General features: G+C 41.4%; 2 protein-coding genes across 2 annotated transcripts in view; both read right to left on the bottom strand.

The window, feature by feature from the left end:
* The window catches only part of LOC139689858 (chitinase-3-like protein 1), a 39,678-nt gene extending 31,603 nt beyond the window's left edge, over positions 1-8,075 (bottom strand). The window contains exons 1-3 of the mRNA XM_071586954.1: positions 7,962-8,075; positions 7,671-7,728; positions 114-329 (exon numbers count right to left, since the gene is read on the bottom strand). Coding sequence (XP_071443055.1) covers positions 114-329; positions 7,671-7,728; positions 7,962-8,075 — 388 coding nt within the window. The remainder of the gene's footprint in view (positions 1-113; positions 330-7,670; positions 7,729-7,961) is intronic.
* Positions 8,076-13,407: 5,332 nt separating this feature from the next.
* Positions 13,408-24,320, bottom strand: part of LOC139689843 (chitotriosidase-1-like) — a 30,762-nt gene continuing 19,849 nt past the window's right edge. Inside the window, exons 8-10 of the mRNA XM_071586936.1 lie at positions 19,880-20,065; positions 17,357-17,488; positions 13,408-13,641 (exon numbers count right to left, since the gene is read on the bottom strand). Coding sequence (XP_071443037.1) covers positions 13,498-13,641; positions 17,357-17,488; positions 19,880-20,065 — 462 coding nt within the window. The 3' untranslated portion in view covers positions 13,408-13,497. The remainder of the gene's footprint in view (positions 13,642-17,356; positions 17,489-19,879; positions 20,066-24,320) is intronic.

Here is a 24,320-nt window from a genome sequence, read left to right as displayed (position 1 = left end):
AGAGGCTGCACTTATTACCCAAGTACAATTTAATCTTTGTTCGATATTCAAAATATAAACGGTGATGCGGCGGGGCCCATTTAAAGGGGCGGAGCTGCTATTGTTGCAATGACCTTGACCTCCGTCCTCCGACAGGTCGACCTTCCTGTCCTTCGGCACAACTTCCAGATCCTGGCTCACGATGGCACGGTTGTACATCACGTGCGTGCAGATGGTCAAGTCCAGGTCCTCCGGAGTGAAGCGCACCTCGTCTTCCGGCCGGACACCGGAGTCGCCCGCGAAGTAGCACATGACCACCTTTCCCCCTCTGCCACTCGGCAAGGGTGACCCTGGTCGGGAGACAAACGCCCGGAAATCGATCACAGAAGTCTTATGTGAGCGCGATCACAAAATTTGGGTGCATTTCACCCGGGGTACCTCCCTTCGTGGAGACTGCCTCGCCGTGCCTCCACCCCTTCTCAACTAGGGGTATACTATTCTACATAAGTGCATCTTCAACTCCAAGACGTTTCGAGCCAAAATAGAGAAAGGATTTGTCTCCAGTGTGACAGGCCTTTTAAAGCAATCAGGCTGGGAGCAACTTGAGATGAGTAGAACACAAGCCAGACTTAAATTACAAAATTTTAGAAAGGTTCAGAACAAACGAGTTAAACAATGACACTAAAGGAAATACTATGGCCCCACACCACTTGAGTAGTGTGGGGCCATAAAGATAGGATAAGGGAGATAGATTTCAGTACAGATAGATACAAATACTCATTCTTCCCCCGGACAATCAGGGATCATAATTGTAAGAAACCGAAGTCCTTTTAGAAATATTAAAGGCGTTTAATTTACAAGTCATGACAAGATAAAACGAGACAATGAACGTTAAAACGAGAAATAGACATGAAGTATATTCGTAGGTTTGTGTGTGTATTAGTTAATAGTATATTTACTTGCATGTGTGTGAGTTTTAAAGGTTTTTGCATGAATATATACGATTTTGTGAAGGTAGGTTGGCATGTAATATTGGGTTTTGCGTGCAGCTTTATTCTTAATTACCAGTGGTGACCTAACACCGTCCGCCACACGCTCTGGCGGAGCTTTCGGGTTACTATGTAGATGTAGGTGTGAATCCTTGAGCTAAAGCTCTCTCTCAATGAAGAGAGCAATAGCTATGCAATGGAATAGATTTTTATTTCAAATTGTTTATTTTATTTCGTCCGCAAACTCCAGTGTAGTGAAGGTCCATCCTTAATTCGTGCTAGGAGGATTGCCCTTAGTAGTAAGAAAAATATTTGTGTGTACATTTAATATCCTACCGAAAATAAGTAACTTTGATGTTGTCATAAGAATGATGTAACAATATACAACCTCGCATATGAAATTTTTGCATGCCGGCATTTTATACCGTTTTTTCGTATTTCTGGATGAATGCGGAGCTTTTTTTTCATTGTTAGAGTTTCAGCAATAGTTTCAATATTAGTAAGAGTTCTTTATTAAACATTGGACGTGACTATGCCATGAGTATTTGAATAATTTTCTCGGTAATTACGAGGAGAGAACCTGGAGAGTGAGGATATGTCAAGACGCGATCGGCGGGACTATTCCTGGGATCTGTCAATGCTGCAAAAGACATTTGAATAATTTAATCTAACTTGAACGCACGTAAGTTTACTTATATGAAAGATAATTTGTCCCTTTATTGGACAAAGCACGTAGAGTGAAAAATTCTTTGAGCGAAATAAAATAGGATTATATTTGCAGTGAACGTATTTAAAAGAACTATTTTACAACACCTTGTGAATATGAAATACTCATTGAACCAAAAGAGACAGGTTATTAAAGTCCTTCAACCTGTCGTTCTTCATTCAAAGTACGTTTACGACTCATTACGACTCATATTTGGTATAATATATCTCAAGTTTTGCAAATAGTAACTGACAGCACGGAAGACAGGACACATATTCGATTAAAGACTCTTATTAAACCGAACCAAATAACGATAAATTTCATATTTGCTAAGTGATTGTGCATTCCTGAACACGACATGGGACAACGGACATGGCAGATCCTAGCAGTTGCATCCCAGCCTGCCAAGATACGTCCTCACCTCCCGGGAAGTCCCTTTGTAGTTACCGGACATGTGTTCAAAATACACCACGACCAATACCTAATAAACTAGTAATATTAATTCCGTTCGGGAGAATCCATCTCTGATACAGCTCCATTTTCACGCGAAAAGAACGAAGAACGACAAATTAATGCCGAAATATGAAAACTTCAAATTCGATGTCGCATGCCTATCCATAATTTTATTTTAAAAACATTGAAAAGGATTTTATTTTCTGAACAATTTTGGAAGTGCTTCGCCAAATTAGGAATAGTTTTGAAAATAAAGGCCCACTCTAATGCACCAGTCCTCTAATAGTCTCCATAATGTAAAATCGAATCTGCAACTCAAAAGCGACTAATCTTCAGTAGAAATTCACGTCAAGCTGATATAAAAAAAACCAAGGCATATTGTTACAGATGTTATATTTAAACAGGGAATTGCAATTCCTAAAATGTGCGAATTCTTACACTTGGATAATCTCTCAGAAAAGCAATGGCTGATTAGCCGCATTTTGGTTTAGTTGGCAAAGATTCGCTTTATATCGGAATCATTAATTCCTCCAATTGACACGGTGTTTATGAAACACTGTAGAGAGAATGTCAGCAACCTTGAGCTTGTTGACACTAGACCTATTAAAAATGCCTACCGCTTTCAACTACGACGCAACATCGAAAAAGCCAGAAAGTAAAGATATATAACTGCCGTAAGTTCTATTTCCAAAATTAATAATAACATTCAAACAGTATCCTTGCCTTGAAATATGCAAGAATTGAAAGATTCGGGAATTGATCAGTGTTAAGAAACTAGTAGACGGCTTCCTTCCTTCCTGCTGTCCCTACGGTTCTCTGTTTGTTTTGATTTATTGTATTTCTACGAATTCGTCTTAATTAAGCCACACTTGATGGTGACCATGCAATAAAACTGGTTAACGTTTAATAGATTAATAGTAAATATTAGAAACCCAAAATAATAATTTACTTGTTTGACCGGGTCGATTACGAAGGAATAAGGCGTTACCTCCTGCAGTCTTGTGGTACATTTAAGGAAATTAGTAGAGACAGAAACATTGAGAGTCTGTAGAGTGCATTTCTCGACTTCAGACGGGGAACAAGAGAAAAACACGTGCCCGGTAAATTTAAAAGTGACAGGAGGGAACCTAGGTGGACCAACGTAGAAGTAAGTCAAGTATGAAAACGTCAAAGAGCATGGTATTCAAAAATGAAGAGGTCACATAAGGACGAAGCTAACAATTAAAAAAATGAAATAACATGACTATAAAACAGCAAAATCGATTGCAAGAAAAAAATGTCACCAGGCGTTAAAATAATTTAAAAATAAAAAAATAGGGTGAAATTGGGCGAATACTTGAAAGATAATCCAAAAGCGTTTTTGGTCATATTTGCGGGATTTTGAGGGAAACAAGGTCCCAGCGCCACCCCGACATATCAACGGGCAAAACTAAAACTACAAATCAGAAAAAAGTTTAAAACCCTATTTTTAAATTGTTTTCAATAATCATTCACAGGAACAATGCGAGTCACTACCCGATCGCTCCGTTGAAATCATGTCTGAAATTGAAATGTCTTCTCTTGTAAACGAACGCCAACTTAAAGACACCAGTCCAAACAAATCGTCGGGCCATGATCAAATCCCTACTACTGTTTTCTAAAGGATGGCCTCAGAAATGGCTCATCTCCTGAAAATAATATTTCATAAACTCCTAAGTAATCGCACGGGAAAATAGCCAATGTCACTCCCATATTAGGAAAATGCAAGAGAGAAGATCTCAGTAGTTATTGCCGAATCTCTCTCACATCCATCCCGTGCAAAATTTTAGAGGACATAAAAGTAAGTTCAATAATAAAATTTCTAAATTCTAAGAATTGGCTTGCATAAAACCAACACGGTTTCCGAGAGAGAAGATTTTGCGAGGCCCAACTGGGACCTTTCGTTCATGGCATTTTGGTCTCGGGAGAATATAACGCCCACGTCCATGCTATTTTTCTAGAATTTCAAAGGCATTCAGCAAATTCCAACGCAAAAGATTGCTACAAAAGTTGGAAAGCTACGGGATTGACAAATGAGGAATAGATTGGATTAATAACTTAGTAGTGGTATTTTAGGGGAAGCGACCGACAGCTAAGGTAGTTTCCGCCATTAGGGATTGACAAATAAGGATGAATGGTGGAGAGAAATCCGGCGTCGGCATTAGCCTACTCTTATCGAAAGGCGCCAAGGGGTCACACACAGCTTTACGTCCCATCCGACGGACGGCGTGCTCACTCAAAAAGCCCTCCACAAAGCACCTCATGTTGGGATCGAGATGCCAGTGAAAAATATTTGAAGCTATCGGGATTCAAACCCGAGCCCTCTGGGTGGGAGACCAGGACGATAGCCACCACACCATCTCGATCCCCATATGTTACTACGAATCAACAGGCCGCAAGCAAAGGGTCCTAATCGACGGAGTATCATCGGACAACAGTAAACGTAACATTGGGTGCCCCACAGGGAAGTGCCATTGGTCCGCTATTGTTCCTTTTATAGATTAATGACATCGGGTCTCAGATCACCAGTTAACTTCGTCTATTACCTGACGTTGCAGTGATAGTATATAGGGAAATATCCAATCATGAAGATAAAGTATCATTGGCCAACAACCTAAATGCAATTTAAATGCTTCCGGAGACATGGGAGCTAGAATTAAATTTTAATAAATGGTTTTCGATAAATATTTTAAGGAAAAGCACGTCAGCAGAAAACACTTATGCTATACAGGAAACTGACGTTACACACGTGAAATCGGGAAAATACTTGGGTCTAACCAAAACTACAGACATGTCCTGAGGAAAACACATTCGTGAAATTTGCGGAATAGATAATAAATAGTTAGAATCCACGAAAAGAATATTTGGGAATAATAATTGAGACAGGGTCAGGAAGCTCTGTTATTTTACTATAATTAGTCCCCACCTTGAGTATGCTAAACGTTTATGGAATCTTCATGAAGTGGGCTTAATTTTGGAACTAGATCGAGTGCAACGAATAGCAGCTAGGTTTATGAAAATTGTTCAGAACAAGGTTGCAGTATCATGACAGGATGTATTGGAAGAGTAAGGGTAGGAGCCATTAGCTGAACGAAGTCTTAAATACACATTAAAGTTTACTACGTGAATTTGAGGCAGGTTATTTATCTGAAGGCGCTAAGATCATATTTCAGGCGCCTGCTTACTATGGGAGATGAGATCGCCAACGTAAAATTAGGGAAATTTATAGAAGAACAGATAGATTTAAAATTTCGTTTTTCCCTTAGACCATCAGAGATAATTATAGACATAACAGGAATCGCATATGAGATAATTACAATTGGTGGTGCATAAATTTGTCCATACCTCCCATGTTTCTTCCTGCATTTTATTCTTTTTATTTAATGGACCCATCTTTTTAATAGCTCTAAAGCATGATTTGAATGTACGTTTGCTGTTATTAAATATTGTTGCATAAAAGTACTTTCTTTCGTGTGATCAATGTTTGTCAAGTTCATGATCAAACTAACATTTGTGTAGAGATAACATGATTTGGTTTTGCATATGGGTTTATTCAGTTTACGGGTGGTGACATAAAACCCACCGCCACGCTCTACCGCGGTGGCTTGTGGGATTGTGTAGATAGATGTAGATGTATGCGAGCCATTTGGTGTTGAATCCGTTCCGATATTTGAAAATATGGAACCGCTAAACAACGTGAACTCGCTTGATTCCAAGAGGCAGCATCAAAGACCTTGATGGGCGGATCGAATACCTCGCGATTGGAAGCTAGCTCATATAACTACTATCCACAAAGGCGGCGATGGGGATAAACCATCCAATTGCCGACCCATTTCCTTAAAATCGATTTCTTGTAAAATATTAGAACACAATATTTATGGTAGCATTATGAGATTTTTAGTGAAAGTAGGAAAATACTAAGCCACAACTAGCATGGATTTGGGAAGAACAGAACTTGCGAAACACAATTAGGTCTTTTTATTCATGATATACTAAGTCCTGGAGAAATGAACACACAAGTCGATGCAGTATCCCTGGATTTCAAAAAAGCCTTTGACAAAGTCCCACACAATAAACTGTTACAGAAACTTAAATACTATGGAATCAATGGGAAAATAATAAATTGGCTGTAGAGACTTCTTGTCAAATCGCAAACAAAGAGTAGTCATAGATGGGTTGGGCTCAGTGGATAGAGATTTAACTTCGGGCGTCCCCCAGGGAAGTGTAATAGGGCCTCTTCTGTTCTTAATATACTTAAATGACTTAAGCACACACGTTTGTAGCAGTCTGAGGTTATTTTCTGATGACAAGGTGGTATACAGGGAGATGAGGAGCCAACTTGGTCGCGAGCTAACCTGGAGAGACTTAGACACAATCTCAGAATGGTGCAATAAATGGGGATTAAATCTTAACATAGACAAATGCGCAGTTTCGAAATTTTGGAACAAAGAAAGTGGCGAACAGGGCATAAACTATGAAATAGGGGGTTCAGTGCTTGCTACGACCAATCAAGTTAAATATTTGGGAGTTGTTCCAACACCACGCCTTTCATGAGGAGCACATATGAGGACAGTATGTGGATCAGATTTAAAGATACTCGGCTTCAGGAAACGGTGGTGTGGAAATATAATGAGAAATTTAGTTAGATGTGTTATATTGATCTAGTTAGGTTTCATTTTGAATATGCCGCAAGTATTTGGGATGCTTGTGAGAAAATTTGGCAAGAAGAATTAGATAAATTCCTGAGAAAATCCGCTAGATTTGTTAAAATTGTTAGAACACAAGTGTGACAGGCCTCTTAGGGGATTGAGGCTGGGAACCACTTGAGATGCGAAGAAACAAGCGGGACTTAGACTTTAAGAATGGTTCAGAATTTTAGCGAAGACACTGAAGGAATTATAATGTCCCCACACTACTTAGGTACACCAGATCACAAAGATAAAATAGGGGAGCTAGATTCCAGTACAGATAGGTACAAATACTCATTCTTTCCCCGAACAATCAGAAATGATAACAGTAAGAAACCGAAGTCACTTTAGAAATATTAAAAACATTTAATTTACCAAACGGGAACAAATTAAACATTGCAAACATATTTGTAGGTGTTTTTTTATGCCAGTTGGCAGTTTGAATGTCTGCATATGTGTGGGATTTAAAGGTTTTTGCATGAACGTAAACCATGTTTTGTTTGTGGACTGTATAACTCTGTGGCTTTTACATGCGGTTTTTTCCTTAATTACGGGTGGTGCCCTAACACCCCCCGCCACACACCCTTGCGGGTATTAAGTACATGCAGATGTAGATCAGTGTGGTAAACTGGCTCTTTATGGTATCGTTCATGCATCACGAGCATCCTCATTGCTTATCTCAATATTGGTCGAAATTTCATCTAGTACACAAAATAGACAATGTTGACAAGTACAATCGATTACCTCGTAATAATCTAAGTATTTCACTAATGGAAATTCTCTAATTGTAATGGAAATTTATTTCTATGAAATTTCACTTTTGATAATGATTCGTACCATGCGATAGGGAGATGACGAACAAGACGTTGAGAAGGCAGCCAGCGGTTGTCGTCATCTGTTGTGAAAAAGAAAAAGAAATATTCAAATAAGATATTTGATGAGACTTGCTTTGATGTTCCGTTTATGCGAACAAGTAATGTCAACTCAAGTAATTTGAAATATTCATCGTGATTTATGGTAACGATCCATATTTGAACACAGAGTAGATTATTCCCTGGCCTAAAAAAAGAATGTTCTGATGCTGACTATTTTACCATTATTTTCTAGTGAAAACCGAACGTAACTCACCATGGTGACGGTGGCCGAGCGATTCCTTGAGTGTTTCAGAGTGAACAAGCGAGTCTCATGGAGCAACTTGGAGAGAATTCTAGAGCAAGGAATTTTATATCCGAACTTTTTCATTCTCTTGAGGGGTGCGCTGCTTCCCCCCACCCCCAATCTCCCGCCTTCCCCCCCCCGCTTCTCAGATCCCTCAGCTTGAACCTCCTCTGACCTCTTTAAATGGCCCCACTTCCTTCGTGGCGTTTATCGTTTAGCCCATCTTATGACGCGTTGAAGCGATGACCGCAGTTAATTGCCTATGGAAGATCGCCTTGTTTATGCGACCAATCCACAGTATCTATATCCACATGCGTGTCTTCATTTGCGTGCTAGAATCCAGGCCCGCAAATACCGCATAGTAAAAGCGTTGAACGTAGCAATGTTTATGCTCAATGACCAACCAAGCACAAAATGTAAGGCGAATGATTTCGTGGTTTCACTACTGTCCTACAGTGCCGTGAGCTTATTTATGCAAAAACGGCTTAGAAACATCTTCTGAAAGTGTACGTTGAGAATACTCCACACAGCGTAGGGAAACACAGAAATAACACAAAGCGTCATAATATATTTTAAAATAAATAAAGGTGTTGTGCGATTTATTGGAGGATAATCCCAAGGCATTCTGCTCGTGCATCCGGGAATTGCAGAGAAAACGTCCAACCATCCCTCAAAGTCCCTCAAAGTCAGCATAGGTGAAATACATACAGACGGCAGCCAAAAATCGAATGTTTTAAGTAATTTCTTTCAAAGTGTGTACACTAATGACAGAGAGACGCTCAGTGAAGGCCACGTCACACCTATCGCAAAAATGGGTGGTATTAGAATCACGCGCGAAGGAATCACGAAACAACTCCTAAACATGAAAATTAATATGTCTCCAGGACAATAGAACATTCCCGCAAGGGTACTGAAAGAGCTTGCCCCTTTTTTAAAATACATATTCAACAAATCGATTTCAAAAGATGTTGTTCCCCTGGCCTGGAAAATAGCCAACATCACCCCTACTTTTAAAAGCGGAAATAAACAAGACCCCGGTAACGACCAATATCGTCAATCCCCCTCTCCTGGTCAGTCTTGGAACATATAATGGTCAGTGACGCCATTACATCCCTCGGTACTCACAATCTTTTATCAAACAGGCACCACGGATTCAGAAAGGAGAGATCGCGTGAAACGCAGTTGGGACTTATGGCTCACGAAATTCTACGTTCGGGAAAATAAACAGACATGTAAATGCAACATTCTGGAATTTATAAAAAGCTTTTGATAAAAACCTCCACACGCTGGATTGATTCACAAGTTGCAAGAGTACGGAATAAACGACAAAGTAATGAACTGGATTCGGGACTTCCTTACTGTCTACAACAACTAAAGGTAGTGATAAATGGCTCAAGCTCTAATTATGTGAGAGTAGCATCCGGCGTCCCACAGGGCAGCGTAATTGGACCAATACTAATTCTTATATACATTAATGATATCACCAGTAAAATAAAAATCAGCATAAGACTCTTTGCCAACGGCACTGTAATCTACAGGGAAATAGCAAATCACGCAGACCGTGAATCATTACAAACTAGTTTAAACAACATTCAAAAATTTTGCGAAGCATGGGGGCTGAAATTAATACGAAAAAATAAACCGACATGCATTTCTCAAACAAGAGAAGACACCAACAAACCTAACCCACTCACACACTCGGAGGTGTTCGGATGAGCGTCGTGGATGAAGTAAAATACTTGGGGGTCACCATTGCATCGGATCTTTCTTGGGGGAAACATATACGCACGATCAGTAAAGGGGCGCTAAAGAAAGCTGGCATTCGTCAAACGTGCAGTCGGAAGGTGTAGCGACGGAAAAGTGAAGTAAACGCGTTATTTAGCTTTTGTGAGGCCTAACGTTGGGTATGCGGCGAGCGTTTGGGATCTTTTCCGAAAAACATTAATCACAGAAATGGATAGGTATACTTCTCACTTGGAGGCTTTGCTCCGTGGATTTGTTTGATGTCCATATTATACGATTTTGCAAGTTTCCTCAGACATTATTGTACGGTACAACGCGTCTCACCGTCTTGCGGCATCACCAGGTACAAGTCACACACACAGCTGTTGAATAAATACCCATCGGACGGAGGAGGAGGGGGAATTAGAAGGTGGGTAGGGAGGCGGATTTGCTGGGAATTCAATGTCGGTGGTCGTGGCTTTTTCCGTTAAATGAAGAAGATGTGGGGTCACCTTAATTGTAACTAAGCATTGGGTCATGTCGAGGTTTATTGGGGAGGGGGGTTTATAGCGGACGGCTACTTAGAACTTTTGAATTTGTTTAACCTGGGAGAGATGAGTGGCTGCGTAGGGTCAGGGGATTTTTCAGAAGTGAAAGTCGGTGGTCGAGGAAATGGAAAACAAAACAGAAAAACGTATTGTTTGGTTTATGACGTTTCATAGGGTTTGGTCATGGCGTAGATGCGAACGCCAAAGTAGCGTCACACTGAGCACCTTGAAACGTTGGGTTTATTTATCCTCGGTCCCGTTCTTTTGGAAAGGAGTGGAGTAGAGAGAGGTGAGAGATTGTTGTATTGGTATCCGCCAACACAACAATCAAAGTGTTGCATTGGTATCCGCCAAGTGCCTCTGAATCTCGATTAGCTCCAGAGTGTCCATTTTCAATCCTTTTTGGAGGACATGTAGTATTTCTGTGACAAAATTGCTATCGTGTTTCCAATCTAAGAGGTGTTTGGCGAAGAGGGAATTGGGGTTTTGCTTTTTGTGACACCTACCGTGTTCTTGGGCTCGTGTTTTGAAATTACTCCCAGTTTGACCAACACAATAAGTATTCAATTGTTTCTGGCTCAACCTTGTGGAAATTCATGTTAATGAAATTAAAAATACAAAGTAACTTTCCACTGTTCTTTATTAGCGTACGACCGGTTTCAACGCTCAAGCGTCATCATCAGGTACAAAATAAATCAGTCGCAGTTCCACTGATTTATTTTGCACCTGATGATGACGCTTGAGCGTTGAAACCGGTCGTACGCTAATAAAGAACAGTGGAAAGTTACTTTGTATTTTTAATTTCATTAACATAACAAGTGTTGCAATTGTCGCATTTAAGTTTGTAGATGCGTGATTTATTAAATATATCCTGTATGTCATGCCATTGGCAAAGTGTTTGGAGAGAGTAAGGGGCGTGTAAAAGGCCGCTTTGAATGTAGTTGGAAGGCGATTTGAGATTTCATAAGAGATATCTCCCAGGAAAGGGAGCGAACACCACTTGAAGTCTTTAGAACATGGAGGGCTGAGAGGGAATAATTTGACGAATGGCCATTGCTGTTTGCTTTTTCTGAAGTATTGTTCCAACTAGGTTTGAGTTGTATCCATTGCTGTTGGCTTTATTTGTAATTGTTCTGAGTTCCTAATTGGAATTCGAGGGGGAAAGGGCGGGGGGTGTATCATCGAGTTAAGGGCTGCATATTTGTGCGAAAAATGGTGAGCGGAATCACTGGGAATTATATGATCCATTAATGTGGTTTTCCTGAAATATTTAAGACGAAAAGTAAGACGTTTTGTGTGACCGTCTTGGCCTTCCTAACCCCAGAAAATAATTTGAGATAAGTAGGGGTTCGCGGCTAATACTATACAGTCATGCAGCTGACTGAAACTTAAATGACCACATACTATTGCAGACCCTGCCGTATTCTCCACCGCAACATGGGTGTGAATACTTTGGCCATACACCCTCACTCATCAAAGCAATGTCACCATTGTTGGATTAATTAAAAATAGCAATTTTCCACAAAAATAAAATTTAATGCGACCGGTTTCAATGCTACTACATCATCATCATCATCACCTGATGATGATGTAGTAACATTTAAACCGGTCGCATTAAATTTTATTTTTGTGGAAAATGGCTATTTTTAATTAATCATGATATTCCACCATATCACGCCTGAAACGTCTCTTTTTACCATTGTTGGAGTTATTAAATTGGTGATAAATTAAATCGGGAAAAAAATTAACCCTCAAGGGTAGAATTGAAGACCCAAGGAAATATGGCATGCTCCATTACTGCAATTTCTGTTACAAAGTGTAACAAAGTATCCCAAGAACCAAAACCTTGTTTTCAATTAAATAAAACCTTTTGCGCCTATATCTTAGTGAAAATCCGATAATTATTGTTCTCTGGTAGTGGAATGGAGAAACCCATTTCAAATTCCCAATCAATCGTGTACTATGACGTTGCAGGACCTTCCGAAAAAAGCAATTTTTTTCTGTCAGCGCTCCTAAATTTAAAAAATCTGCGACCACATCCCGCATCGGCCTAAAGGGAAATAAAAAATGCCATTTCAGTGGAGAGAGGGAGATGGTCTTTGAAGTGCTCCCGTTTTCATCCACAACTTGAAGAGGCTAGCCAACGACGGACAAATGAAGGAAGTTGTCTGCGTGGCTCTTAATGTGAAAGGTTATGGTGAACATTGCAATCCTAAAAAGGATGTCTGAAAATAGAATTGAAATCAGAAACAATAATCACTGTCGCTATGTAAATTAGTATAAAGTATGGAGAATAGAAATTGATCGATTACTTTAATTTGCTCCTTAGCAATGGCTTAAAATCATACCAATGCACCCGAGAAACAGTTTAGAGCAGAGATGGTACCTTCATTTTTTATTGCATAGGATGTGGCTACTGGTGGATCCTTTTCTTACGCTAATTAGTAAAGTATGCATTCAATGACTATGGCCGCAGAAAAAAAATCCAGTGTACACAGGCATTTTACAAAAGAGCTGTATTTGTGGTGAAAATGCATTACGTAGTTGGCGGAAAAAGTTACGGGAAAATAGATTCTCTTCAGTCATTGCTACAATGTCTCTCAAATTTTTTAAAAAGTACATCCCTTGAGCGTCGGTAGACTTTTGCCAGAGCGGCTTTTCGAAGGCTCCCTACGGTTGGCTGATTCCGGAAGGTCCTTAAGGGTACGCGTGCAAAGCTTCTTTGACGGCACTTAGGGCCCCATGGTGGTGTCCTTTGAGGGAATAATTGACTTTTATAAGGAATAGGAAATAGTCTGCTGGTGCCGAGACTGCAAGGGGGTTGGGGAATCGTCGCGATGTCGACTTCGAAAGCAGACACTCCACTCTGCTCTTGGTCGTCCATCCAAAGACCTTCTGGACGAGTTTAGCGCAGATCTTTCGCATCGCCAAATTTTCAGTAATTACAGCATGTACTGTCATTTTATGTAATAGTCAATAAGATCGGCGATCATGCACACACTGATGGTCTGAATTCAGCACTTCATGCACAATTATCAGGAAAATGTTGTGAAAATCACTTTTCATATAAACCTTATACATGCACATGTAATGGTTTAAAGGTAATAAAAGTTTACGGTTATTGAAAGAATAGGATGCACCACAAATTTTTAATAGTATTTTATTGTTTATACTTGAATGTTTACATCGAATATCCGTGGAGCATTTCAATTGCACGGGACGCATTGGTCTCCCGCCTAAGGCTCCCCGTTGAGGGCGTTGAAGGCGGCCCTCGTCAGCGGGAAGGTCTCGCCCCCCTCGGTGAACGCCCCCTTGAAGTCCTCCATGTCCACGTTCATGATTGCGGCCCCGGCGAGGTTCCTCTCCAGGATGAACTGAGCCTGCGGTGGAGGAGAGAGACGGGGGCAAAAGTCATTCCGATATTAGCATTAGTGTCTCCGCATTGGCTTTTGTTTTTGTTTAAAGGCCAGAAGAAACCAATTAAGGGGTAGAGAAAGATGTAGAGGGTTCAAGGGAGAGAGAAGGCTTTTCGAAATACGGTAAAACCATTCAAAATCTACGAGTTTCCTATAGAACTGCAGTAAAATGGTTTTAAATGTTAAACAATGAGAGACGATCAATTTGACAGGGAGGTGTATAAGGCGGTCCAGTCACTACTCTTACGAAGGTAAAATTAATAATCACAGCTGAGAACGTGAAAGCCAATTGTCGAATGAGGACAAGGGTAGTGACGGAAATACTAAACATTTATAATTTGATACTCCCCACAGAATGGTGAGGGGATAATTGCTAATTAGGGGATCGGGATGGTGCGGTGGCTAACGTACTTTCTTCCCACCCAGAGGGCCCGGTTTCGAATCCCAGGTGATTATTAATATATTTCAGTAGTATCCGAATCCCTGCTTGAGGTTCTTCGTCGAGGGCATCTTAATTGAGTTCTCCGTTCGTCGGATGGGACGTTTAACTGTGTGACCCCTTAGCGCCTTTTGTTAAGATAAGACTGGTGCCGACGCCGGGTTTCTCTCCACCCTTCCCTTCCCGTGCATCCCTAATGGCGAAGATGACCTCCGTCGCCTCCCCTAAAGCTATTACTAACGCAATTTCTTATGAAAGGTGTTTGGAGGAGATGAGGAGTTTCCTTCGGATTTTTTTCACTCTAGAAAATATTTGGCCAAATCATTCGGCAGCGATGAGATGAATCCGCAATGTTTGAAACACCCCGCCTTCATCATCAACGACGAAGCAAAAATGGTGGCTCATGCTGGAAAAGTCATGGCATATTATTCGCCGGTGTTCAGGGAATGGAAGATCAGTATATCCTCTTAAGGTCGACGGTGAATGCAACCACGGTAAGCAGTTAACGAAAATTCTCATAGGCGATAATAATTGCAAAAGGCAATATTAAAAAATAAGATTATGAATGCCACTTTACGATAATTCATTACGCAAATCTCAATTTTTTTGCTGAGTATCTCGCGAAAATCAATGTGAAGTTATTTCTTCATCATACCTACGTCCAGATTATTCTAGTCATAAGAGCGGGTCCTGTTCTCATCCGTGAAGAAATATCTTTCGTGGAAGGCGTTTTTATCAACAGAAGCAATGGTTGAGGCTGCCGTGGCGATTAAATTTCTTTTAGTACCACTCGTTCCATACCTTTGGATTCATTGAGGTGGTCCTTTTGGACGAGTATCCGAAAGTACCTAGTACTCAAGGTCATTCGTCTGCAATGGCTGGTTATCCCACAGGGAAAACTTGCATTGGTCTCAATAACTCGGCTCCAACATATATTGGTTGCTTGAATCATGCATATAAAATTCGGTAATTAGATGCCAGAACTAGCAGACTCAAAGACTCCTTCTTCCCGAGGATAAACGCGGATAGCAACTGCAGGGTTAGAGATAGGTACATATCCCACTTGCCACCCACAGCGTCTAAGAAATAATTATTTTTACTCAAATGAATGCACTTTCGCTATTTATGTGTCTTTGGTAGTCAAAACCCTTCCAGCATGGCCGCATGGGACTACCATTTAATGAATGCATGTAGTGCTCGTTCAAGCAATGCTAGCCCTGTGTTTTTTTGGAAAATATCCAATGTAACTTTCATATTTAAAAAAGGCAACAGAGAAGATACGAGTAAGTACCGACCAATCTCTCTCACATCCATCCCATACAAAATTTGAGAGCAGATAATTGTAAGTTCAATCATAAAATATCTTGATTCTCAGAATTTACTTGCAATAACCATCGTTATAGTAGAACGGATGCATTTAAAATGTCGTTTTTTCCTCGAAACATTATCAGAATAGAAATTGCAACAATCGTGAATGAGATAATTACACTTGTTGGTGTATTTATTTGTCGATATCTCGCATGCTTCTTCCTGCATTTTATTGTTTTTATTTAATGGACTCATCTTTTTAATATTTCTACGGCATGATTTGAATATACGTATCCTGTTATTAAATATTGTTTCATGTTAATACTTTTTATTTTGTGAATAAGGTTTTTCGAGTGCATGACCAAAATTTCATTTGTGTAGAGGTAACATGATTTTGTTTCGCATGTAGCTTTTTCTAGTTTACGGGTGGTGAACCCCCCCACACGCCCTTTGCGGCGGCTTGCGGGGTATTGTGTAGATGTAGATGTTTGTTTTCAAGCTTCTCCTTCCACCCCTCGTCTCTCTCTCTCTCTGTTGGGGGAAGGCCCCCGCTGCCTGCCTGCCTCCCTCCCTGCTGCGGTGCGTCACATTCCCTGCCTTCCCGGTCTTTCCGGGCGGAGATTATTAATTAATTGCTTGTCCACGCAATGGTCAAATTTCCCCTTCTTACTTTTTAGTTCTGCAACACCTGTCCTGTTTTGGTGGAGGCTTCTTGCAGAAATGGTTTTGGTTCATTTTTATCACCTTTTTGCGCATTAGGATTTACAAATTTGTCAGATGAATTTTTCCTCTTTTTGAATCAAGTCTTCTTCCAGCTTGTCTACAAATTTGTACGTTATTTAATTGTTTTGCATGGAATATTTTTCCCTTTTCCCTTCCTCTCCCATTTCCTCCCTTATTACTCTCTATTAGTATCCTCCCTTATCACCCACCTGGCGGTTGTTCCCCCTGCCACTCACCTTTTCGATGAATCGCAGGGTAATGTCGATATCGAAAACTTAATGCGCACGTTTCTCTTCTTTGGCTGTAGTTAATCTATTGTGCCCAAAAACCACTTTCCGAGTCATGCTCGGCCGGCCGCGGTCCATCGGCATACGCGGGGTTTCCCTCAGCGGCTGGCGCTGCCGGGGTGTCTCAGAGCGTGCTTTAGCCGGTGACGCACTGCTCTAGCTTCGCGGTGGATGACGGTTTGCCTTCTTTTGTAGCTGGTTCACCCGTTATTCAGGTTTTGTTGCGAGAGTGATTCACTCTCAGGATAAATCTGTCACCACAAACAGTGCATTCCCATCGCCTGCGACTGTCGCAGGGCCTACACATACTGTAGTCGTGATCCCTGTCTAGATTTTACATTTCTCCAGCCACTTGCCAAGGGCCGCCGTCCGAGAAGGAAACGTTGTGGATTGTCGTAGTAAATATCTGCCCTCTAGGGATCCGGATTTTCAGTGACGAGGAACCATCACCGGGACCCGATATCAGGAAAGCAGGCTGATTGCTCGCGATTAATTTTCTGCAATTAATTACAGTTGTTGTAGAATGCTTTATAGGAAAAATGAAAACGAACCTCAAGGCTATCACGATTGTGAGATTCAAGAGAAGCAGGAAAAATCTTAGTTGAGAATTAAAGTAGAATCGAAAAATTAGGGAAGCTTCGTGTATTTGGGCGGCATCTTAGATGTTAAGAGGAGTGGCAGCAGACACGAAGTTAGAAATAGAATGGCGTCAAAATAGAATGCATTTTCAAGTAGAGGAGATTTGATGACGGGTACGAGTAAAAATTCCAAAAGAAGAGATTCCACGAAGATTTTTGAATGGAATAGCAGTTGTATTTCCCATTAGGAGAACTGAACCAATGCGACTTCAATGAAAGCCATTTCATTGTCCTTAAGTGCTCGTCGTAGTGTCCTAGCCTAGATACCTATAAATTATGAATACCTTCTTCCTGACGGACTCGGAGTCTTCAAAGGACGCCCATTGCAGGGACTTGCTGTGAGCGTAGGGCAAGCCGGAGTATTCGTCCTTCACCATGACCCAGTCCTCTGAAGTGTTGGACATCTTCCTCATGAGCTGCAAAGGAAATGATTGAAATAATCACTTTCGTGAATCCGCTTCCATCCAGACAACCTCTTTCCAGTTTTTATCCCGAATATCCGAATTGTGAAATAAGGTGCGTCGAATATTGATATAACTCCACGAATATTTGAGGCCATTTACACATTAGCATGGGAATTTAAATATTTTTGTTCGTGTTAAATATTTCAAAGTGTTGAAGAGTATTTTTATGGGGGCCCGATATCACCCTTGTCAAAGATACGTAGTTCCAAGCAATCTCCTCGACTCCTACAAATGTGTTTTCTGTCGCAAAAACGAAAATAGTTTGTATTCAGTGACCTACGCCCAACTGCTCCCCCACCCTTCCAATTATTTTCTCGGATTGAACTCACCCCTATCTTTCCCTGTACCTTCTTTTTCCCTTTAAACTGGACTGAAAACTGGAAGAAAACATTTAGCAGGTCGTTGAAACTCATCTGATGTTAAATTTGTAAACATTGAATGGCCACCAATACTGACTCTACACGCAAATAACGTAGCATGAATACGGTCGGGATGGTGGCAGAGGTATTGCCCTTGCCACCACTTCGAACTTCTTTTGACTGCATGGTACGAGAGGGGACAGCTTAGGCGATAAACAGACGCGGGAAGAAATATGTATGAGGATCTATGCGTAGGTAGTAATGAAGAAACGCAGTGAACGACTTAAGACTGCACTAAAGATAATAAAAATACCAATGTGAAATGAAATCAAGAAATAAACGTAAAACAAACTAATGATGAGGGACAGAAAATTGTTAAGTTAACTGTAAATTTACAATGAAATAACAAATTTTGAAGTGTTTTAATTACACTCACTCATCTAGGAAGCACAAAGAAGGTAAGAAGAAGAATTTAACAAATAAGAGGCCACAGGCAGATCCTATAAAAGAGAGCATTTAGAATTCAGAAAGGCCTCTTTGCTGCAGAAAGCACCTGCTCCCGTGCAAGCAAGAGAGAACCAAAAACATACGCGTGGAGAGTCTCCATGTATGGATGTGAAACTTGGAGATTGGGACGGGAAAAAGCGAAGGCAAAAGGCGGCGGTCTGGATAAAACAATCAAGAACAGTCGAAAAGACAAAATAAGAAAAGAGGGATCTTATCGAAGTGCAGGAGAGGGTAACTCCATGGTACAAGGGGATTGAGGCGTGCAGCGGAATGAGTCAGAAGAATTTGACATCAGGAGGGAATTAGAGGGGGGGGGTAGAAGTTGAGGAGGATTCCGAATTCGATGTGTTTGTGCAAAAGATAAAGTCAAGATGCTAGTTCTGTCAATTATACTCGCTTGAAAAGAAGAGAATAAATTAGAGCCGACTGGAAGCGTGATGGGAAACAATGTGAGGAGTGTGCCCCTAAGAAAAAGTATGGAATTAATATACCAAGGCCTTCCAGAAAATAAACTCCGTTTCCGTGTAGTAGAGTGAGAATTAGTGGAAGACGCAGCCGAATGGTCGCTGTAGTGACGCACACAGTATAGGTCAGTTCGGCCCGAGCTGCAGTGGTTGGGAGGTCACACCGCTTGTCGTTTGTTTACGATAGAGAGACAAAATGAGCAACACAATTGGAATTCCCGTCAAATGCGAAGTCCGTTCAGTGATAAGGTTTTTACTGATAAAAAAAACTTCAAATCAGCTGACATTCATCATTGGAAACTTGGTGTTTTATACGGACCAAATGTGATGAGAGGCAATGAGAGTTGTGCGTCAGTGTTTCCGTTCGCTTAAGAGTGAATAAAATTATGTCTATGATGATGACAGAAATGGTCGCCCCAATCTATGGTGGTGAACAAGGTACTGCTGAGCCTGAAAACAGTTCGTAAAAATCGGCGTTTTAAGATATCTGGAATCTTTAGAAGGTGTTCTTCAGATTTTTACGACTCCGTTACATGGAAACACGACGACTTAGGCGACCTCAAATGTTTTGTGCTCGTCTCGGCGAGGAACATCAGGATGCGGTCATCGGTTGGCTGCGAATTCAGGCGGTAGAGGTTTATGCCGAAGAAGTTTGAAAACTGTTTCAGAGATATGGTAAATATTTACATCTGTATGGCGAATTTGTATCACAATAAAAGATAAATGTTGTTTTCAATTGAAATGATAAATGACATTTACATATTCCTATGTATTTTTTACAGCATCACGTAGGTTACCCTCAGAAGAGTCCTTGCAACATTTACCGACTGTCATTATGGTTTTTCTTTATCGGTGATGAGGCGACCAAGGGAAAAAATTTCTAATAGCCTCCAAATATGTTCGCCTTGCCCCCGCCTGCGGCAATTTCAGGTCACCGTTTTACTTAGTATGGTACGAGCGGGGTGCGAGAGGTGCTCCCGGCGGCGAATGGGGCGATGGGGGTTGGTGCTCACCTCCGAGCTGTGCAGCACCATCTTCGTCTCCTCGTAAAGGCCTTCATCGCCGCCGCCGCAGAAGGGGCTCTGGACGCCGCTGTCGTGGCGAGAGCAGAGCTTTAAGGAGATGCAGAAGGCCGGGATGGCAACCACCAGTTTATCGAAGTCAATCCCGAGGGACGCGTAGCCATCCACCATCATCTCCTGTCGAGCGAATGAAGTCTCGGCCAAGTTATCCAGTTGATGCAAATGATATCGGTGGCATGCCTTTCAATTTTTTAAATTTTAAACTTGATTCAAACACTGATTTTGAACTCTTGAGAGAAAAATAACTGAAATCAATAGATATAGATCAACTGTCCCTGTCATATCAGTTGTGCGTATGAACCTGTATATATACATATATATATATACATATATATATATACATATATATATATATATATATATATATATATATATATATATATATATATATATATATATATATACATATATATATATATATATACATATATATATATATATATATATATATATATATATATATATATATATATATATATATATATAACGATTGTACGGAAAAACTCACACGAGCGGCACAATAATGGGCTGACACAATATAACACAAATAGAAAAGAATAGACACATTTAAAAGAACACTCACACGGTAAATTGTTCGAGCTTTCGGCCCTCTGAGAGGCCTTCTTCAAGAGAGACTGAAAATAACCTATTGCTGAGGAGAGGGGAAAGAGCTATGGGCGTGGAGGGGAGGTGTGGAGTGAATGCTGGGAGGGAAATTAAATATGGCGGTTTAGGGTGGGAATTTTAAAGGAACGGAAGGATAGTATGTAGGCGGATTCACGAGTTCTCACCTATATGTTGGTGGCTGAATCAGGTAGGGATTCTAGGATCCTTAGAGCAAAACACTGGTCGAATGAAAGGTTGTGGGAATTGGCGTGTGAAGGGATAGGAAGAGAAGAGAGTGAGGCAGAATTGCAGGAGTACCGGTGATTATTCATTCGGATGGATAAGGGGGTAATGCATTCACCTATGTAAAAGGAAGTGCAAAGGTTTTACATCGGGGGCGGTTGTTAGTTGGGGAAATATTGGGAAATTTGTCACGGGGGGGCGCCAAAGGGTTGGTGGATCTCAGAAGGTTTTTGAGATTGGCGGGTCGTCTGTATGCGATAGATGGGCATTGGGGTAGTAAGGATGAGGTCGCGTCATTGTCATGTAAAATTGGAGGGTTCTTTAAGGAGGGTTTTCAGTCTGTGTGATCCGGGGTAATAGGTGGTGCAAAGGTTGAGTCCTGCGTCAGATGTGGGCTGGTTATTGTGTGGTGTGTGTGGTCGGGTGGAGCGGTGGATTTTATTTCGTAGTAACTTTTCTGGGTAACCGCGTTTGAGGAGTGCAAGGTGTAGATTGGCAAGGTATTTGTTGAGAGTGGCTGTGGTGTTGCAAATTCGGTGTCCGCGGATAGAGAGAGAGTTAGGAATCGAGCGTTTCGTGTGTTGAGGATGACAGCTTGTGTGGTGTAGGTATTGCTGATGGTTAGTGGCTTTGATGTGTACTGAAGTAGTGAATTTGTTGTTTTGAAGTGAGATGTCTGTGTCAAGAAAGGTGATGGTGGAGTATGAAATGGAAGAGGTGAATTTAACAGTGAAAGATGAATTTAAGGCGGATAAGAAATTGTTGAGAGAATCAGAGCCATGTGTCCAGAGAATAAAAATATCGTCTATGTAGCGGACCCAGAAAAGAGGTTGAAGGGGTTGCTGTGACAGGAAAGTCTCTTCGAGATGGCCCATGAAGAGATTGGCGTATGATGGTGCCATCCTCGTTCCCATCGCTGTGCCTTTTGTCTGTAGGTAAAAACAATTTTGGAAAGTGACTGCATTTTTAGTTAGGACGAAAGTGGCAAGATTGAGGAGAAATTCCGTTGAGGGGCGCTGGGGTAGGGGGCGTAGAGAGAGATAATGCCTGAGGGAGGATAAACCTTCTGCATGGGGAATAGAAGTGTAAAGTGAGGTAACGTCGATGGTGGCCATAAGTAGGTTGGGTGTGGAGGGAATAGAGACGGAATTTAGACGGTCGAGGAAGTGGTACGTGTCTTTCGTGAAGGAGGGCAAGGAGAGTACAAGTGGTTGTAGGTGGTGGTCAAGAAATGCGGAGATTCTTTCGGTGGGAGAATTGTAACTGGAAACTATAGGACGACAGGGGATGTTGGGTTTGTGTATTTTTGGGAGGATATAAAACTGGGGTGTTCTGGGGTTTGGGGGTGAAAGTAGGGATATGTCTTGGGAGGTGAGGCCTTCTTCTGGTCCGGAGTGGAGGAGAAAAGACCGAATTTCGGTTTGGAAAGTTTGTGTTGGGTTTTTGGTTAGAGTGGTATAGGTGGATGTATCGTTCAGGTGAGCGAGGGCTTTGGAAATATAATCATTGGTGTTTAGAATTACAACAGAGGAGCCTATATCGGCGGAGGTAACAACGATGTTAGGATTGGACTGTAGGGTTTTAGGGCATGACGTTCGTTCATGGAGAGGTTATTTTTCGGTCTGAGATGTTTTCTGAAGGATTGATTGGAAACTTTTTCGATAAGGAGACGCATAAAAATTTCGACAGGATGGTTATTAGGAAGGGGTTTTGGCTCATGAGTTGAAGCCGGGCGGAATTTGTCAAGTGCGGGATTGGTTTTTAAGTTACTGAAAGGTTTACTTTGTGATTTCCAGAAGGCGCGCCATCGACGGTTTCGGCAGAAATTGAGGGTATCAGTGAGTATGTTTATGTTGTTTATTTTTGGTGTAGGGGAGAAGGATAGGCCTTTACTAAGAACGGATATTTCATTGTCTGAAAGGCTGGTGTTTGAAAGGTTTACAATGTCATGGGCATTGTCGGAGGGAGGGGGGGTGTTGGGATTGTTCGGTGGTGGCTGGCGTTTTGGAAAAACCGGAGGGCCTTTGGGAGGAGGGGGAAGGTTGTAAATGCTGCAGAGGTCAGGCTTATATTGAATGAGTGGGGGTGGTTGAGGAGGAGGTGGCGGGAAAGGGTGAGAGTGTGGAATTTTGAGACCAACTCGGAAGTAGGAAATGCACAAGTTGGACAGCTTTTTAAGGAGAGTTTGACGTTTTTGTTGGAGGGAACGTAGGGCAGAAAAAATTATGGCGTTGAGTTGTGGAATTAGGTGAGCAGAAGCCAACGAGATTATTTTAAAGAGGGAAAAAAGGTTTGATTTGTGTTGTTCACGAATGCATTGGTATTGCATAAGGATAAGGTGGGTGTATTCTAAAGATTTTTGGTAAGAAAATGCATTAAGTTTGGGGTGGATATCGGGAAGAGTAGCAGATAGTGGAAGGGAAATGACTAGACCGTAGGGAACGATTCCTGAGGACAGGCAGGAGGTGAGAAACTCGGTGTGGCTTGTGTATTTGGCGAGCTTATAGGCGTGACGGCGAAAATTTCGGATCCAAAACGGAATGGGATAAGAGTTGTCTATGTTTAGGCGATTGAGAAGGTTGTAGAAAAGAAATAGGAAACGAAGGAAGACAGTGGTGAGGGAAAGGATAGCACATTCAAAATAGGGCAGAATCCGCGGCGCAAAACCTGGTGCTGGATCCCACGACGAACACAGAAGAGACAGGAACAGTAGCTAGGTAGCTTAATATCACGATTGAACGGAAAAACTCAAACGAGCGGCATAATAATGGGCTGACACAATATACCGTGTGAGTGTTCTTTTAAATGTGTCTATTCTTTTCTATTTGTGTTATATTGTGTCGAAACAATTAGAGGACATATTTGCGTGGGTTCCTGCAGGGAAAAATTTGATAGTGATGGGGGATTGGAATGCGACGGTAGGTGAAGAAAGAGATGGTGATGAGGTGGGGGACTACGGTTTAGGCACGAGGAATGACCGCGGGAAGAAAGCACTTGAGTTCTGCATGAGACAGGGCTTAGTCAACACCAACACTTGGTTTAGACACCACAAAAGACGCAGGTATACATGGAAAATGCCAGGTGAAACAGAAATGTATCAGCTATGATATTCTGGTTAGACACAGATTTAGGAACAGCGTGATAAATTCGCACAGCTTCCCGGGAGCAGATGCGGACTCTGACCAAAATTTAGTTGTTATGAAATGTAGCGTCTGTTTCAAAAAGATAAGGCAGGGGCGGCGAGTTATGAAATGGAATGTAGAAGGATTAATTGGTTTGAAAAGGAAGGAATACAAACAGGAGGTAGAGGAAAACATGGAGGATGTTAAAGAGCTTAGTACTATCGAAGAAAAATGGGAATGTATCAAGAAAGGGTTGTGTAAAGCCGCAAAAGACACTATTGGAACCGTTAACGATAAAAGGATTAGGAAACCATGGATAACGGATGAGATGATTACAAAGATGGATGAGCGGCGGAAATGGAAGAATTTGAATACGGAATTAGGCAAAATGAAGTACAAAG

Source organism: Hetaerina americana, unplaced genomic scaffold, assembly GCF_022747635.1.
Source record: "Hetaerina americana unplaced genomic scaffold, ioHetAmer1.1.p SCAF_28, whole genome shotgun sequence".
Taxonomy (NCBI): Eukaryota; Metazoa; Arthropoda; class Insecta; order Odonata; family Calopterygidae; genus Hetaerina; species Hetaerina americana.
The sequence above is the reverse complement of the archived record's forward strand: the minus strand, read 5'-3'. Positions and strand labels throughout refer to the sequence as shown.